This window comes from Saimiri boliviensis, chromosome 13 (assembly GCF_048565385.1).
Source record: "Saimiri boliviensis isolate mSaiBol1 chromosome 13, mSaiBol1.pri, whole genome shotgun sequence".
Taxonomy (NCBI): Eukaryota; Metazoa; Chordata; class Mammalia; order Primates; family Cebidae; genus Saimiri; species Saimiri boliviensis.
In genome coordinates this window covers 55945013-55964795 of record NC_133461.1, presented here as the reverse complement: position 1 = coordinate 55964795, position 19783 = coordinate 55945013, and the positions used below count along the sequence as shown (strand labels likewise).

Genomic DNA, 19783 nt, shown 5'->3' with positions numbered 1-19783 from the left:
AGGGGCCAGTTGTGGTGGCTCACGCCTGTAATCCCAGCACTCTGGAAGGCCAAGGTGGGCAGATCACTTGAGGTCAGCAGTTCGAGACCAGCCTGACCAACATGGTGAAACCCTTTCTCTACTAAAAATACAAAAGTTAGCCAGGTGTGGTGGCAGGTGCCTGTAATCCCAGCTAATCAGGAGGCTGAGGCAGGAGAATTGCTTGAACTAGGAGCGGAGGTTGCAATGAGCTGAGATTGCACCACTGCACTCTAGCCTATGTGACAGAGTGAGACAGTGTCTTGAAAAAAAAAAAAAGGAAACAGGGTAGTTCAAGTAATAAAATAGACCAGACAAGAATAGGATGGGCTGGAAAATATGAGACTATATTGCACATGAGTATTGTTCTATAAAATGTGTTTATTGGCCAGGTGTGGTGGCTCACACCTATAATCCCAGCACTTTGGGAGGCTGAGGTGGGAGGATCACAAGGTCAGACGTTTGAGACCAGCCTGGTCAACATGGTGAAACCCTGTCTCTACTAAAAATACAAAAAATCAGCAGGGCATGGTGGCATGTGCCTGTAGTCCCAGCTACTGGGGAGGCTGAGGCAGGAGAATCACACCACTGCAGTCTAGCCTGGGCGACAGAGCAAGATTCTGTCTCGGGGGGAAAAAATGTGCATTTACTTATTGGGTTCAAGGTGTAAAAAAAGTATGAGGCTTCCCCTCCCCCACCTCCTCCCATCAAAAAAAAGAAAAAGAAAAAAGAAAACTACTGTATCAATTTTCATCCCTAGTGCGCAATACAATGCTCTACATAGAGAAGACTTTGGATAAATGTTTCATAATGACAATAACCAACAGAAACATGAGAAGAAAACCAGAAAAAAATTCCATGATATGCTTAAAATGAACTTTTCAAAATAAGCACCATCTCACAAAGTGGTATTTTCATGTTTATACAACTATTACCCAGCTAATTTTGACTACTGTGTTTTAGCAATATGCTAATTCCTTGGGATGTAAGAAATAATTAAAACACAGCCTTTCTTTCTCAGAGCTTGCTAGTGTGTGAAGAAACAGCTGGGGAGAATAATCTATCCTCCATGTATGAGAATCAGTACTTGAGAATATTCACCTCATTACAACTAAGAAGCAGTTACATGTGTGTACAGTTGTATTTTATTTTTGTTTTACACTAGTGGTTATCTTTAAATCGTTAAACATTACAAAGCTATTTTATATTTTGGTTTTGGTAGAATATCATGATTAAAACTTGTAATTCAGATTCACTAGGATATTTATAATAATTAAAATATACAATAAATGTTGCTGAGAATGTGGAGAAATCAGAAACCATGCACATTGCTGGTTGGAATGTAAAATGGTAGAGTTGCTTTGGGAAAGCCTGGTGGTTCCTCAAAGAGTTAAGTGTAGAGTTATCATATGACTAGGTACATATCCAAGAGAAATGAAAAATATGCCACACAAAAGCTTTATACAAATGTTCGCTGCAGAATTATTCATAATAGCCAACAAGTATAAAGAAGTAGAAATAACCTACATGTCCATCAACTGTTACCCAGGCTGGAGTGCAATGGCGCAACCTCGGCTCACCGCAACCTCCGCCTCCTGGGTTCAGGCAATTCTCCTGCCTCAGCCTCCTGAGTAGCTGGGATTACAGGCACGCACCACCATGCCCAGCTAATTTTGTGTGTTTTTAGTAGAGATGGGGTTTCACCATGTTGACCAGGATGGTCTCGATCTCTTAACCTCGTGATCCACTCGCCTCGGCCTCCCAAAGTGCTGGGATTACAGGCGTGAGCCACCGCACCTGGCCTTTTTTTTTTTTTTTTTTTTTTTTTTGAGATGGAGTTTTGCTCTTGTTGCCCAGGCTGGGGTGCAATGGCATGTTCTTGGCTCTTGGCTCACTGCAACCTCCATCTCCCAGGTTCAAGCATTCTCCTGCCTCAGCCTCCTGAGTAGCTGGGATTACAGGCATGCATCATCACACCACCTAATTCTGTATTTTTAGTAGAGACAGGGTTTCTCTATGTTGGTCAGGCTCATCTCAAACTCCCAACCTCAGAGACCATCCTGGCTAACACGGTAAAACCCCCATCTCTACTAAAACTACAAAAAATTAGCTGGGTGTGGTGGTGTGCGCCAATCCCAGCTACTCGGGAGGCTGAGGCAGGAGAATCACTTGAATCTGGAAGGCAGAGGTTGCAGTGAGCCGAGATTGCACCACTGCACTCCAGCCTGGGTGACAGAGCAGGACCCTCTCTCTCAAAATAAATAAATAAATAAATAAATAAATTTAGAGAAATAAATTATTCTTGCCACATTCTTGCTTTTCACTGTATGTTTTATTTTCTTTTTGAAACAGGATCCTGCTCTGTCGCTCAGGCTGGAGTGCAGGGGCATGATCTTGGCTCACTGCAACCTCTGCCTCCTAGGTTCGAGTGTTCTTGAGCCTCAGCCTCTCAAGTAGCTGGGATTACAGGTGCACACCACCATGCCCAGCTAATTTTTGTATTTTTAGTAGAGGGCTCTTGCTATGTTGGCCAGGCTGGTCTCGAATTCCTGGACTCAAGCAATCTGCCTGACTCCTGCATCCCAAAGAGCTGGGATTACAGGTGTAAGCCACTGTGCCTGACCTAATTTTTCAGCATAACGGTTTTCAAAGTAATTTCCACATTTAGGTGGTTGAAGGATAGAGCCACAAAAAGTGTCTCCAAGGTTCAGTATTGGGAATATGGATAAATAACAAAGTTCAGTCATTCACAGCTTTACAATGTATATGGTCAAAGCAGAAAGCATTGTTCTTTTTTTAAATTATCCCAAGGCCCATGAATATATAAATATTAAACTCTTCAGTTAGAAATAAAACTTAAAAGGCCGGGCGCTGTGGCTCAAGCCTGTAATCCCAGCACTTTGGGAGGCCGAGGCGGGTGGATCACGAGGTCGAGAGTTCGAGACTATCCTGGTCGACAGGGTGAAACCCCGTCTCTACTAAAAATACAAAAAATTAGCTGGGCATGGTGGCACGTGCCTGTAATCCCAGCTACTCAGGAGGCTGAGGCAGGAGAACTGCCTGAACCCAGGAGGCGGAGGTTGCGGTGAGCCGAGATCGCGCCACTGCACTCCAGCCTGGGTAACAAGAGCGAAACTCCGTCTCAAAAAAAAAAAAAAAAAAAAAAAAAAGAAAGAAATAAAACTTAAAAGCAAAACAATAAAAGCAATTATATACAGCAATTTTTACTGCATTAAGTATTGATCAGTGCTAATATCAATATTACATTGTAGAAGGAACACCAGCTCTATTCCATATCTTGGCTTGTAGCACATTTCTTTTTTCCTTTTTTTTTTTTTTTGAGACAGAGTTTCGCTCTTGTTACCCAGGCTGGAGTGCAATGGCGCGATCTCGGCTCACCGCAACCTCCGCCTCCTGGGTTCAGGCATCTCCTGCCTCAGCCTCCTGAGTAGCTGGGATTACAGGCACGTGCCACCATGCCCAGCTAATTTTTTGTATTTTTAGTAGAGACGGGGTTTCACCATGTTGACCAGGACGGTCTCGATCTCTCGACCTCGTGATCCACCTGCCTCGGCCTCCCAAAGTGCTGGGATTACAGGCTTGAGCCACCGCGCCCGGCCGCACATTTCTTAAGTATCCTTTATCAGCTGACCTTGCAAACTGTCCTCATCAACTCCAAATTAAGTAATAAAAAGTTGAGTGCTTACCTTGTGACCAGTGCTATATTAGATTCAGGGTAACTGTGAGATTTAAAAAATTACCATGTTAATTCTGAAGTCTGCAGAGGAAACAGAATGCTTTAACAGATGCTCTGCTTCAGAGAGAGGCTGCAAGAATCCCTCCTCTCCCCACTCCTGATTTGCAGTCCTAACTTTCCATCAGTGTCAGGACCTCACATTCAAATATTATTATTAATTAATAACAAATTATTAAGAATTTTATATGAGCCATACACTATCCTGGTCTCAGGGGATAAAATGGAGAGCCAAAAAGACATGGTTTCTGTCTTCACTGTGCTTATCGTCTGCTGGAGAAAGCAGGTAGATGAAGAAACTACCAGTAAGTGTGACGCCTGCCAGATAAAACAGTGATTTCCTTAACTTCTAGAATCCCAGTGTTTTTGAAGTGCAGGTTGCAACCCATTGGTATGTCTCCAAAATAAATTTTACCAGTAATTTTTATTTATTTATTTATTTTGAGACAGAGTCTCACTCCCTCACCCAGGCTGGAGTACAGTGCTATGATTTCTGCTTACTGTGACCTCTGCCTCCAGGGTTCAAGCCATTCTTGTGCATCAGCATCCCAAGTAGCTGGAATTAGAGGTGTGTGTCACCATGCCCAGCTAATTTTTGTACTTTTAGTAGAGATGGGGTTTCCCCAAGTTGTCCACACTGGTCTTGAACTCCTTAGGTGATCTGCCTGCCTCAGTCTCCCAGAGTGCTGGCATTATAGGTGTGAACCACTGTGCCCAGCCTCTTTCATTTAAAAAATAAAGGGGCCAGTTGTGGTGGCTCACGCCTGTAATCCCAGCACTCTGGAAGGCCAAGGTGGGCAGATCACTTGAGGTCAGCAGTTCGAGACCAGCCTGACCAACATGGTGAAACCCTTTCTCTACTAAAAATACAAAAGTTAGCCAGGTGTGGTGGCAGGTGCCTGTAATCCCAGCTAATCAGGAGGCTGAGGCAGGAGAATTGCTTGAACTAGGAGCGGAGGTTGCAATGAGCTGAGATTGCACCACTGCACTCTAGCCTATGTGACAGAGTGAGACAGTGTCTTGAAAAAAAAAAAAAGGAAACAGGGTAGTTCAAGTAATAAAATAGACCAGACAAGAATAGGATGGGCTGGAAAATATGAGACTATATTGCACATGAGTATTGTTCTATAAAATGTGTTTATTGGCCAGGTGTGGTGGCTCACACCTATAATCCCAGCACTTTGGGAGGCTGAGGTGGGAGGATCACAAGGTCAGACGTTTGAGACCAGCCTGGTCAACATGGTGAAACCCTGTCTCTACTAAAAATACAAAAAATCAGCAGGGCATGGTGGCATGTGCCTGTAGTCCCAGCTACTGGGGAGGCTGAGGCAGGAGAATCACACCACTGCAGTCTAGCCTGGGCGACAGAGCAAGATTCTGTCTCGGGGGGAAAAAATGTGCATTTACTTATTGGGTTCAAGGTGTAAAAAAAGTATGAGGCTTCCCCTCCCCCACCTCCTCCCATCAAAAAAAAGAAAAAGAAAAAAGAAAACTACTGTATCAATTTTCATCCCTAGTGCGCAATACAATGCTCTACATAGAGAAGACTTTGGATAAATGTTTCATAATGACAATAACCAACAGAAACATGAGAAGAAAACCAGAAAAAAATTCCATGATATGCTTAAAATGAACTTTTCAAAATAAGCACCATCTCACAAAGTGGTATTTTCATGTTTATACAACTATTACCCAGCTAATTTTGACTACTGTGTTTTAGCAATATGCTAATTCCTTGGGATGTAAGAAATAATTAAAACACAGCCTTTCTTTCTCAGAGCTTGCTAGTGTGTGAAGAAACAGCTGGGGAGAATAATCTATCCTCCATGTATGAGAATCAGTACTTGAGAATATTCACCTCATTACAACTAAGAAGCAGTTACATGTGTGTACAGTTGTATTTTATTTTTGTTTTACACTAGTGGTTATCTTTAAATCGTTAAACATTACAAAGCTATTTTATATTTTGGTTTTGGTAGAATATCATGATTAAAACTTGTAATTCAGATTCACTAGGATATTTATAATAATTAAAATATACAATAAATGTTGCTGAGAATGTGGAGAAATCAGAAACCATGCACATTGCTGGTTGGAATGTAAAATGGTAGAGTTGCTTTGGGAAAGCCTGGTGGTTCCTCAAAGAGTTAAGTGTAGAGTTATCATATGACTAGGTACATATCCAAGAGAAATGAAAAATATGCCACACAAAAGCTTTATACAAATGTTCGCTGCAGAATTATTCATAATAGCCAACAAGTATAAAGAAGTAGAAATAACCTACATGTCCATCAACTGTTACCCAGGCTGGAGTGCAATGGCGCAACCTCGGCTCACCGCAACCTCCGCCTCCTGGGTTCAGGCAATTCTCCTGCCTCAGCCTCCTGAGTAGCTGGGATTACAGGCACGCACCACCATGCCCAGCTAATTTTGTGTGTTTTTAGTAGAGATGGGGTTTCACCATGTTGACCAGGATGGTCTCGATCTCTTAACCTCGTGATCCACTCGCCTCGGCCTCCCAAAGTGCTGGGATTACAGGCGTGAGCCACCGCACCTGGCCTTTTTTTTTTTTTTTTTTTTTTTTTTGAGATGGAGTTTTGCTCTTGTTGCCCAGGCTGGGGTGCAATGGCATGTTCTTGGCTCTTGGCTCACTGCAACCTCCATCTCCCAGGTTCAAGCATTCTCCTGCCTCAGCCTCCTGAGTAGCTGGGATTACAGGCATGCATCATCACACCACCTAATTCTGTATTTTTAGTAGAGACAGGGTTTCTCTATGTTGGTCAGGCTCATCTCAAACTCCCAACCTCAGAGACCATCCTGGCTAACACGGTAAAACCCCCATCTCTACTAAAACTACAAAAAATTAGCTGGGTGTGGTGGTGTGCGCCAATCCCAGCTACTCGGGAGGCTGAGGCAGGAGAATCACTTGAATCTGGAAGGCAGAGGTTGCAGTGAGCCGAGATTGCACCACTGCACTCCAGCCTGGGTGACAGAGTGAGACTAGTCTCAAAACAAAACAAAACAAAACATTTTCCCTTAAGGCACTGTTAGGTTTCCTGCAGCTGAAAATATCCTTATGTGGTACAAGCGGTGTGAGCCCAATATTCTGAAAACAGTAAAGCGGAAGAGTATCAATGTTTCTTACTAATGCATTAATAAAATTATCATGGATTACTTCCTGGGTCCTTTTAGCAGATTAAAACTCACAAAAGACCAATTTAAAATGGTAGAATTTATTTTAATATGATGATATATATGTGTGCACATATGCTATTTTAAAAATAAGCATGTAAATTATAATCATTATAAAACATAAGTTAGCCCTAATTTAATATTATCAGAGTAAAAGAGCACATATAGAAGTCAGTCTAACATTGTTGCACTTGCCTTTTAAAGTTAGAACACATAGAAGACTTAGTGCATTGTATTTTATCTGATTTCAGTTTTCATGTTATCATCATTATCTATAAATACCCCTAGGAATGTACCAACTTATAACTTACATTCAAATAACCAGTATCTCTTAACAGTTATTAAAGTACCATTAAATCATCTAAAATGAATAATCTAAAAAAATACTAGTCTAAATTAAAACCCTGAGGAATTAAAATTTTTTTACACAATAGTTTTGGTTAAGTGCAATTTCATGTACGTACTACTTTAAGGTCGTACTTGGTAAGGCATAGTAAAAATAAAATCTACATAAGTAACAATCTAATACTATATTTAATTCGTTGCTACAAAGTTGTTTTATTTCTCTAAAAAGTAGTTTTTGCATATCATTCTGGACCTCTTCACCCATCTGCTGGCTTATTTGCTTTATATACAGTAGTTAAAATTTGTGCACTAACCTGAGCTGCCTTCACAATTGTGGTTCGGACAAAATGCACCCAAAGAACTATATGTTAGAGAGTTCATGTCCATGCTCAACCATGGCTTGCACAAATTGCTTGAAGACACGATCCATGTAAGTGGATTGCCTTGGCCAGATTCCCTCCAGAAAACCAATATGGCCTCCATAAGAAGTAAGGACCAAAGCAACATTAGGGTTTTGCTTAGCAGTTTCTATTGGAATAGCTTCAGACCAAAAAAAGGGTAGCAATAAGAGAGAGAGAGAGAGAAAAATATAATCATTATTTTTTTGTTAGGAAAAGCGTATAACTTTATCATTTCTAATAAACAGAAATCAAAACACCATTATATACTTGTAATGAGCACAGTTAAATGGAATGAGTCTAATTTCTATCAACGATCTATACTCTTACAACAGTTCATATATATGGTCATGTACTACACAATCATTTTGGGAAGAATCAATCCAAGATTTAATCATAACACGAAAGTATATGTCAAGTTTTATTTTGAGAAATTAAAGTAAGAAAATTCAAGGAATGGTGAATCCTCACATTATGCTATAAGATTCTCACTGAGGTGTTATAGCAGGAAAAAAACTAAGCTTAGTACCTTTGTGAGAGTTAGAAATTCACGATTTACGATTTTGATTAACTTTATTTGATGTGTCTGGGCATGGTGGCTCATGCTTGTAATCTTTGGGAGACGAGGTGAGAGGATCACTTGAGCTCCAGAGTTTGAGACCAGCCTGGGCAACATAGTGAGACCCCATCTCGAAAGAAAGAAAAGATTAAAGAGAAGGAAAGGAAAAGAAGAAGGAAGGAAGGAGGGAGGGGAGGGGAGGGGAGGGGAGGGAAGGGAAACAGGGAAGGAAGGAAAGGAAGGAGGAGAAAGAAAGAAAAAGGTAGGAAGAAAGAAAGAAGGAAGGAAGGAAAGAGAGAAAGAAAGAGTGACGGAGGGAGGGAAGGAGAGAAAGAAAGAGGCATAATGGGCACGGTGGCTCACACCTGTAATCCCTGCACTTTGGGATGCCGAGGTGGGCGGATCACGAGGTCAAGAGATTGAGACCATCTTGGCCAACATGGTGAAACCGTGTCTCTACTAAAAATACAAAAATTAGCTGCGCATGGTGGTGCGAACCTGTAGTCCCAGTTACTTGGTAGGCTGAGGCAGGAGAATCACTTGAATCCAGGAGGCAGAGGTTGCAGTGAGCCAAGATCATATCACTGCACTCCAGCCTGGCAAGAGTGAGACTGTGTCCCCCCCGCCCTCCTCCCCAAAAAAAGAAAGAAAGAAAGAGAGAGAGGGAAAGAAAGAACAAACAAATGAACCTTCTATGATATTAGATTACTCAGGCCAATTAGTGGCTATATTAAGGATTCAAAAGTATAAATATAATTTATATAATAACAACAAAAAGGAATGAAATTCTCTCAAATGGTAACAGTAACAGTGTTATCTTTGGGCAATGAAACATGGGTGAATTTTTCTTTTTCTTCCTTCTCTGAATTTCTATTTATGGTTAAGACAAAGAAAAAGTGTTTTATTATCATTTTTTGAGATGGAGTCTTGCTCTGTCACCCAGGCTGGAGTGCAGTGGCATGATCTCGGCTCACTGCAACCTCTGCCTCCCGGGTTAAAGCGATTCTCCTGCCTCAGCCGCCCGAGTAGCTGGGACTACAGGCGCACACCACCATGCCTGGCTAATTTTTTGTATTTTTAGTAGAGATGGCGTTTCACTATGTTAGCCAGGATGGTCTCAATCTCTTGACCTCATGATCTGCCTGCCTCGGCCTCCTAAAGTGCTGGGATTACAGGTGTGAGCCACTGCACCTGGCCAGAAAAGTGTTTTAAAAACATAGTTGCTGGCTAGTTGCTGTGGCTCATCCCTGTAATCAAAGCACTTTGAGAGGCAAAGGTGGGTGGATCACTTGAGGTCAGCAGTTTGAGACCAGCCTGGTCAACATGGTGAAACCCCGTCTATACAAAAAATGCAAAAAAATTAGCTGGGCATGGTGGCTGGCACTTGTAATACCAGTTCCCTGGGAGGCTGAGGCAGGAGAATCACTTGAACCTGGGAGACAGGTTGCAGTGAGCTGAGATCGAACCACTGTACTCCAGGCTGGTGACAGAGCAAGACTCTGTTTCAAAAACAAAAACATAGTTGCTGTATTTAACATAATTCACTAGTAATGACTCTTTTCATATGCTCTACAAATCTATCTTGAGTATAAACTTTATCTTTTTTTTTTTTTGAGACAGTCTTGCTTTGTGGCTCAGGCTGGAGTGCTGTAGGAATCTCAGCTCAATGAAACCTCCATTTCCCGGGTTTAGGTGATTCTCCTGCCTCAGCCTCCCGAGTAGTTGGGATTGCAGGTGCCCGCCACCATGCTCAGCTAATTTTTGTACTTTTAGTAGAGATGAGGTTTCACCATATAGGCCAGGGTGGTCTTGAACTCCTGACCCTAGGTGATCGCCCTGCCTTGGCCTCCCAAGTGCTGGGATTACAGGTGTAAGCCACTGCTCCCAGCCTGAGTATAAACTTTAAAAATTATGACTCCCTAAGTAAGAAAGCATGGTTGAGGCCAGCATGGTGGCTCACGCTTGTAATCTCAGCACTTTGGGAGGATCACTTGGGGCTAGGAGTTTGAGACCAGCCTGGGCAGCATAGCAAGACTGACCATGTCTTTACAAAAAATGTTAAAAACAAAAAAAAGCCTGCTGTGGTGGCATGCTCCTGTAGTCCTAGCTGAGGCTGAGGTGCGAGGACAGCTTGAGCCCAGGAGTTTTAGGCTGCAATAACTATGTTTTTTATTAGATGGAATTTTGCCCAGAGTAGAGTGCAATGGTGCGATCTTGGCCGGCGTACTGCAACCTCCATACCCTGGGTTCAAGCGTTTCTCTTGCGTCAGCCTCCTGAGTAGCTGGAATTACATGTGTGTGCCACCACCCCCGGCTAATTTTGTATTTTTTTTTTAGTAGAGATGGGGTTTCACCATGATGGTCAGGATGGTTTTGAACCCCTGACCTCAGGTGATCCACTCACCTCAGCCTATCAAACTGCTGGGATTATAGGCCTGAGCCACTATATTCGGCCTAGCCTCAGTAAACTATGGTAGTGTCACTGGACTCCAATCTAGGCAACAGAGTGAGACCCTCCCTCTCTCTCTCTCTCTCTCTCTCTCACACACACACACACACACACACACACACACACACACTCATATTTATAGAGAGAGATGCAGTAATTAGAATTTCACAACTTCGGCTGAATTTTAGAGGCAAATGAGCTAATTAAATGAAAGAGCTTCTCTACCCCACCCCCTTGTAAGAAGAAAAAGGAAACTCAAATTCACTATACGAGAACTAGGCCCCTTCCAAAAATTGCCTGTTTAGGCAATGCTCTAAATGACCCTTCACAACACTCTGAAAAATACACTGATACCCCTAAAGCAAGGCTCAACAAGCTAAGTTCTTATTAAAAAGTGGTCCTGAGTTCATGTCCTTAGCTAGCCACGTCCATCCCAAGGAAGAAGAACACCTAGAGGTGAACATCTATCTTGGTATCAGGTGTGGGAACTTCAGGCAGAATGACTGATACTATTTTTGCTTTTCCTTTTTCACCAAGCATTTAGAGTGTTTCATTAGTCTCTAAAGGAATTATTAAGAGCCTAAACTTCACACTCTGGATACATTCAGAAATTTCTAACACTGAGAGTTACAGTCATATCAGAACAAAAGGCTGGGCCACATTTGAGTCATGTGAAAGATGCTGGCTGCCTGTTCTCTCAGACTGCAGACAATTGTCCACTATTTCAATGTGGCAAGACTATTCTAAAGGCATGGGAAAGAATAGGAAATAATGAGTTCAAACTTCACCCAAGTGGGTTAAGTTAAAACGTTGGGAATTTTTTGTTGGTAGAAAGGTCAGTGAAATATAAAAACGGGTGGAGAAATACTAGACTCCAAATCCAATGAAAATATGCTATAACAATCACCATGTAAGTCAACTGATATTAAAGTTCACAGTTTCATTTTCTGAATTGTGGTCAAGGTCGTAAGTTTCACTTTCTAAGATTATCTGTGATTAATCATAAATCACATAATAAAAGAGGATCTCCTAGAGAAATGATAGATAATTTAAAAATATATATATACACACATACACATTGGGGATTTTCTGAAATTTTCACAACATATGTATTATGTTTACAGTCAGAACCATTTTTAAAATAAAATATTTGAAGGAAAGTTGGCTGGGTGCAGTGGCTCATGCCTGTAATCCCAGCACTTTGGGAGACGAAGGCGGGTGGATCACCTGAGATCTGGAGTTTGAGACCAGCCTGGCCAACACGATGAAACCCTGTCTCTACAAAAATACTAAAATTAGCTGGGCATGATGGCAGGTGCTTGTAATCCCAGCTACTTGGGAGGCTGAGGCAGGAGACTTGCTTGAACCTGGGAGGCGGAAGTTGCAGTGACCTGAGATCATGGCATTGTACTCCAGCCTGGACAACAGAGTGAAACTCCGGCTCAAATAAACAAAAAACAAACGTCTCAAAAAAAAAAAAAAAAAAAAAAAAAGAAAAAGAAAAGAAAAGAAAAAAGAAACTAGGAAAGTTCATTTTTGAACAATTTTCTTTTTTTAAGAGACAGGGTCTTACTCTGTTGTTCAGGCTGGAGTGCAGTGCATAGCTCACTGCAGCCTTGAACTTCGGGGCTTCAGTGATTCTCCCACCTTGGCCTCCCAAGTATATGGGACTATAGGCACACACCATCATGCCCAGCTAACTAATTTTCTTACATACAGTATTCAGGGGAAAAGGAAAGACTGTTTCTCATCAAATATGACCGTCTAGTCCAAATATAATTCACTAATTGAGATATTTAAAGTCACTGTATTTATAAAGTCTCAAGTTCTCTTCCAGCTTAAAAGGGAAGAAAAACTTCAAATTTTTCTGTATAGGAACCTCAGGAAGAGGCAAGTGATGACAATATTCTCTTGAGGCAAAAAGACTGTAACATAATCTGTCCAAAGAACAGTGTATTTGATAAGAAGGAAAGGTTGTAAAAATGAGAATGAGCAAAATACTGAGTCATAATTTGTTCTGAGCCTCTCACAATGAACTAGATAAGGTTCTGTGAAAATATTTAAGTGATCTGAGACATTTAGATACTAATTGTTATATCTTTTTTTAAGCATAATGGAAATGATACATTTTCTTACTACATTTTCTTGAAAAGAACAATATATTAAAAGTTAATTCATGTCAAAATATATACAAATATGTTAATTTTACCATGACTGGGTGAGAAAACATCATCCACAGAATTAAGACACAACACTGGAATTCCTACTGACTTCAGTCTATGATTTGGACTGGCATCAGTATAATAATCATCAATTGTTCGGTATCCAAACATGACTGAAGTGAATCGCTTATCAAACTCTCTGATGGATTTAGCCTGAAAAACAAAATCAAATTATATCTAGTCTTGCCCCAAAGAAGAAATAAAAGTATTACATAAAGTTTTTCTTCTACCTTCATGACATGATCCATATCAACTTGTTTTACAAACATATGTCGGTGCCTGGAACAAAAGAATTTCAGAAGTAAAAATCAAGGTCATTCCTACTCCAGCATACTAAAAAGACTCAAAAACAAATTACTAAAAAGCCTAGTACAAGGCGCAGTTGGCACTCAATAAATATTTTCCTTAATCAGATACACGAGGGGTAGTATAATAATGGTTGTGCTGAAGATACTTTTTTCAAGCCCCTCCCCACTTTTTTTTTTGAGACAGGGTCTTGCTTTGTCACCCAGGCTGGAATGTAGTGGTATGATCATGGCTCACTGCAGCTTCAATTTGCTGGGCTTAAGTGATCCTCCCACTTCAGCCCCCAGATTAGCTGGAACTACAGGTGTATGCCACCATGCCCCACCAATTTTATGTGTTTTTTTTTTTTTTTTAAGAGATGAGGTTTCACCATGTTGCCCAGGCTGGTCTCAAATTCCCACGCTCAAGGGATCCACCCTCCTCAGCCTCCCAGAAGGCTAGGATTATAGGCATGAACCACCTTCCCTGGACTGGTAAAATCTAATCCACTGTTTAATGTCAACTTTCAGGATTACTATGATTTTCAATAAGTCATGTGCAAATCAACAATACTTTTAATTTAAAGTTTATATTTACCAATTCACTTAAAAGTACATGTTAACAGTCATTAAAAAATAGAGATTATATGCATTGCATACCTGTGTCAAAACATCTCAAGGTACCCTATAAATATATACACCTACTATGTACCCACAAAAATTAAAATAAAGAAATTAAAGAAATAAGCAAACAGAAACAACTCTGCTGGGTGGGTGGCCCACGTCTGTAGTCCTAGCACTTTGTGAGGCTGAAGTGGATGGATTGCTTGAGTTCAGGAGTTCGAGACAGCCTGGGCAACATGGCAAAACCCTGTCTCTACAAAACATTAAAAAATCAGCCAGGTGTGGTGGTATGTGCCTGTAATCCCAGCTACTTGAGAGGCTGAGGTGGGAGGATTGCTTTAAACTAGGAGGTTGAGGCTGCAGTGAGCCATGATCACACCACTGCACTCCAGCCTGGGCAACAGACAGACCCTATCTTTTTTTTCTTGAGATAAAGTTTTGCTCTTGTTGCCCAAGCTGGAGTGCAATGGCATGATCTTGGCTCACTGCAACCTCCATCTCCTGGGTTCAAGGATTCTCCTGCCTCAGCCTCCCCAGTAGCTGGGATTACAGGCGCACACTACCATGCCTGGTTATTTTTTGTATTTTTAGTAGAAACGAGATTTAGGCTGGGCACAAGGCGGGTGTATCATCTGAGGTCAGGAATTCAAGACCAACCTGGCCAACACAGTGAAACCGCATCTTTAAAAAAAAAAAGGAACAAGGTTTCACCATATTAGCCAGGCTGGTCTCAAATTCCCGACCTCAGGTGATCCACCCCTCTCAGTCTCCCAAAGTGCTGGGATTAACTGTGTGAGCCAGGGCGCCCAGCCACTGGTTTGTTTTTTTGAGACAGAGTCTCACTCTGTTGCCCAGGCTAGAGCAAAATGGCACAATCTTGGCTCACTGCAACCTCTGCCTCCTGGGTTCAAGAGATTCTCCTGCCTCAGCCTCCTGAGTAGCCGGGACTATAGGTGCCTGCCACCACACACAACTAATTTTTGTATTTTTTAGTAGAGATGGGGTTTCACCATGTTGACCAGCCTGGTCTCAAATTCCTGACCTCAGGCGATCTACCCGCTTCAGCCTTCCAAACTGTTGGGATTACAGGCATGAGCCACCATGCCCGGCCCTGGAGACAGCAGATTTTAAAGATGACTCACTTATTAACTGAAGACTGAAGGCAGGTTGTCAAATAGTAATTAAAAAGCAGCCAGTTCAGCGGTTTTTCCAGTGACTCTGAGCAAGCGAAGGTATTCCAACCAACGGAAAAAGTTGCAGCTGCCATCAAAGGAGTTTTGGGCCCAATTTTGCCCAGGTAATTTAGAAGCAGCATTCTAAAATGGGGAGAAACAGGAAACTCAGTGATTAATTTGTTATATCACTCAAGACATTCATTTCTAAATACAGGCTATGTTAACTATGGAGAAGAAAAGTAAAAACTAGTGTTTAAGTCTTCTATCCTGGAAAAGCATGCAAGCATCTTCATTCTTTCCTTATATTCATAGATTATTTGTCTTGTAGTCAACTATGTGGCAAGTGGGACAAATCAGCTATTCCTTATATGTATATCTTATGAAGTAAAACATAAGAGAAATCCACCCTAAGAGTGGTGTACAAATGTGACTGCATGCTGGAATCACTCAGGGAATTTTTTTTTTTTTTGAGACAGAGTCTCGCTCTGTCGCCCAGGCTGGAGTACAGTGGTGTGATCTTGGCTCACTGCAACCTCCACTACGTGGATTCAAGGGATTCTCCTGCCGCAGCCTCCTGAGTAGCTGGGATTACAGGCATGCATCACCACACTCCGCTAATTTTTTGTATTTTTAGTAGAGATGGGGTTTCACTGTGTCGACCAGGCTGATTTTGAACTCTTGACCTCAAACGATCTGCCTGCCTCAGCCTCCTAAAGTGCTAAAATTACAGGCATGAGCTACTGTACCCGGCCTTGTTTTTTTTTTTTGATAGGCTCTGTAGCCCAGGCTGGAGTGTAGTAACACAATCATACCTTAGGGCAGCCTTGATCTCCTGGGCTGAAGTGATCCTCTCACCTTATCCTCCCCAGTATGAGACCACATCTGTCCATCATCATGCCTAGCTAATTAAAAAAGAAGAAAAAAGTTTTTTGGTACAGATGGTCTCACTAGGTTGCCCAGGCTGGTCTCTGGGGAGTTTTAAAAATGACTACTGATGTCTGGGTCTCACCCTGGGAGACTGTGAGTTAACTGATCTGGATTGCTACCCTAGCTGCCAAGGATCCTTGCACCTTGTAGCAAATTTTTTTTTGAGAGGGAGTCTCACTTTGTCACCTAGCCTAGAGTGGTCTCAGCTCTAGAGTGGTCTCAGCTCACTGCAACCTCCAATTCGCAGGTTCAAGTGATTCTCCCACCTCAGCCTCCCAAGTAGCTGGGACTACAAGTATGCCACCACACCTGGCTAATTTTTTTGTATTTTTAATAGAGACGGGGTTTCACCATGTTGACCTGGATGGTCTCGATCTCTTGACCTCGTGATCCACCCGCCTCGGCCTCCCAAAGTGCTGGGATTACAGGCTTGAGCCACTGCGCCCGGCCAATTTTTTTGTATTTTTAGTACAGACAAGGTTTCACTATGTTGGCCAGGCTGGTTTCAAACTCCTGACCTTGTGATCTGCCCGCCACAGCCTCCCAAACTGCCAGGATTACAGGTGTGAACCACTGCGCCCAGCCCCTGTAGCAAGTTTCTAAAGGTCTCTCTAGTTTAGACTTTCTAAGATGTGGTAGAACAGTTGACCCATAAAGTAACTTGTTTTCTCTTCCCATTCCTGTTATTTGTCCTTATTTCCTATCACATCTTTTCCTCTTTTAGTTCTGTTTTGGTAAGAGGGCCCATAATCATGTCTAATCTACATACACAATGTTGAACATCTAAAGTTTAATGCTGCCAAGTAACAGAAAGAATGATATCCTAATTATTTCTCATTATATTTTTTGTACTTGATTTCTTCAACTGTCCAGGTTTTAAAATAGGAGGAATGGGTTAAAATTCTCCCTCATTCTTTTTTCCAATCCAAATGACTTGCAGGGGTGAAAATGATGATGTTTTAGATGCAAAATGGTACTATCTGTATACAGTATTGTGGTTCACCAAACCATTTAGTAAGACGATGCTTACTCTTTTCCAAAGGGTTCATTTGAGTGTCCTAGTTTTGGTGGCCCTACTCTTTGATGAGAGGTCAGATATTATTGGGGGGCTGGTAAAATGCACAAATGGGAAGGACTTGAAGGGAAACTCAGAAGTAGGAAGATTCAGAAGTAGTTAAGACCAAGCAGGTGGGGATACATCCTGGTTATTACTCAGGAACAAAATGATGCCAAGATGTTCTCCCCGAAAAAGACTGTTTTACTTCTATAGGAAAAGGACCCTATTTTCTCGCCAAAAGAAAAAAAAAAAACTACAAGCTAAGAGAGGGTGGCAGGGTGGGGGGGGTGGCGCGTATAGACTTTCTGGCTCAGAAAGAGAGAGAGAGAGAGAGAGAGAGGAAGAGAGAGAGAGAGAGAGAGAGAGAGAGAGAGAGAGAGACAGAGATAGACAGAGATAGAGACAGAGAGAGACACTGAGACTAGACTACTTTTTCTGGCTCCTAACTAAACTAAAACCAAACAAGCAAACAGACTATTTTGGAAATGTGAACACTTACTGAATACTGGATGATAGTTTGAAATTAGTGTTAATTTTGTTCAGGTGTAATGATAATGTGGTATGGTTTTGGTTCTTGTTTGTTTTTTTAAATAAACTCTACCTTTTTTTTTTTTTGAGACAGTTTCACTTGTTGCCCAGGCTGGAGTGCAAAGGCGCCATCTTGGCTCATTGCAACCTCCGCCTCCTGGGTTCAAGTGATTCTCCTGCCTCCGCCTCTCGAGTAACTAGGATTACAGGCATGGGCCACCATTCCTGGCTAATTTTGTATTTTTAGTGGAGAGAGGGTTTCTCCATGTTCGTCAGGTTGGTCTTGAACTCCCGGCCTCAGGTGATCCTCCCACCTCAGCCTCCCAAAGTGCTGGGATTACAGGTATGAGTCACTGTGCCTGGCCTTTGTTTTTTCTTTCTCTTTTTTTTCTGAGATGAAGTCTTGTTCTGTTGCCCAGGCTGGAGTGGTGTCATGATCTTGGCTCTCTGCAGCCTCGTGGGTTCAAGCGATTCTCTTCCCTCAGCCTCCTGAGTACCTGGCTACAGGCGCGCACTGCCACGCCCAGCTAATTTTCATATTTTTAGAGAGATGGGGTTTCACCATATTGGTCAGGCTAGTCTTGAACTCCAGACCTTGTGACCACCCGCCTCAGCCTCCCAAACTGCTGGGATTACAGGTGTGAGCCATTGCACCTGGCCTTTTTTTTTTTCTTCTTTTTAAGATGGAGTCTTGCTCTGTTGCCCAGGCTGGAGTGCAGTAGGGCGATCTCAGCTCATGGCAAACTCCACCTCCCTGTTCAAGCAATTCTCCTGCCTCAGCCTACTGAGTAGCTGGGATCACAGGCATGTGCCACCACGTCTGGCTAATTTTTGTATTTTTAATAGAGACAGGTTTTCACTGTGTTGGCCAGGCTGGTCTTGAACTCCTGACCTCAGGTGGTCTGCCTTCTTCAGCCTCTCAAAAGTGCTGGGGTTACAGGTGTGAGCCACCATGCTTGGCCCACCTTTTAGGGATATCAACTATTTATAAGTGATGTCTGAGATTTGGTTCACAATAATCAGAGTTGGGAGGGAAAGGGGGATGGCGCTGATGAAACAAGACGACCCATGAGTTGCTGGCACTTGGCCCCAGGGGCATCACAGCCTTTATCACAGGGATTACCTCAGTCCACAGGGCACTGGGCATAGGGATCATTCATGGACTATGATTTTCTGTGTTGCATCTCCATAGGAAAAAACGTGTCAAGATATAAAACACATCCCCAAGTGGTGAGCCCACTTGGGAATGTGTCACAGTGCTAGGCAACTAGAAGGGGTGCTTCTGTCAAACAATTCAGAAGACATTAATATTCAACCAGCTGTAAAAGCTAATGGTCAAGTTCTGCCTTCAGGGACTGAGGCTTCAATGTGGCATGAATAGACATTTCCCAGGAGCTTCTGAATAGAGAATCTGGACCTGTTTATGTAAGTTCTGGCCTTTAAAAAAGTCAAGCATTTATATGATTAAGAGGAAAAGTTCAGCTCTCACCCTGTCCTTTAAGGTTCACATTACAGGGGAAAGGAAAGAGAAGCTAAACTCTGTCCATTAAGCACAGTTCAGAGATTCTGCCTGGGTTTTCTCCATTGAGTGAGATTTCTTCCTTTAGTAGGTCAAGTCAGACCTTCCATGCTAATGTAAGAAATGTATTCTTTTCTTCTTCGTTTTATGTTTATCGGAATCTAAAAAGCTGTGGTTAAAGGCCTGTTTTTTAGAGTCTATCATTTGTAAATGCTGTTCATTTTCTTTTTATAAAAAATTAAATTTTTTTCTTCTTTTATTCATAGCCACTGGCTATAGAAAAATGCTGTTCATTTTCAAGTGAATAAATCCGTAAGATGTTCTAAAAACTGAAATGACAGATAAACCAATTATAAAATTATGAACAAATATCATTTTCTGTCTTAAGTATTTGCTGATTTAAAAAACTAGTTTTGGACAATGGCTTAGGGATCTAAAAGCATAGTAAAATTCAAAATAATAAAAATTTTGGATTTCCTTAAGCTATCACTAGAACCACCACAAAAAAACCCCACAAGCAATTAGTAGAAATAAGCCTAAATAGAAAAGTTCCAAATAAGCCCAAAAGTAATGGCAAGCAACACAAATGATAATATCCATATGCTTAAAATAGCAGCTGAAGTAGGGGGTTAACAAAATTTCAGTTTCTGGGAGAGCACTCCACAGTAGGTCCATTTGCCCAGCAACAAAACAAAACAAAACAAAATACCACCTGGGGAAAAAATCATTTTG

The 19783-nt window shown here is 41.9% G+C and overlaps 1 protein-coding gene across 2 annotated transcripts in view; it reads right to left on the bottom strand.

The window, feature by feature from the left end:
- Positions 1-3487: 3487 nt before the first annotated feature.
- Positions 3488-19783, bottom strand: part of ABHD3 (abhydrolase domain containing 3, phospholipase) — a 49870-nt gene continuing 33574 nt past the window's right edge. Inside the window, exons 4-7 of one of the 2 annotated variants that reach the window (XM_074383694.1) lie at positions 14988-15161; positions 13168-13216; positions 12925-13090; positions 3488-7849 (exon numbers count right to left, since the gene is read on the bottom strand). In XM_074383694.1, the coding sequence (XP_074239795.1) occupies positions 7671-7849; positions 12925-13090; positions 13168-13216; positions 14988-15161 (568 nt within the window). In that variant the 3' untranslated portion in view covers positions 3488-7670. The remainder of the gene's footprint in view (positions 7850-12924; positions 13091-13167; positions 13217-14987; positions 15162-19783) is intronic. The other variant, XM_039463843.2, reaches the window with a different exon arrangement.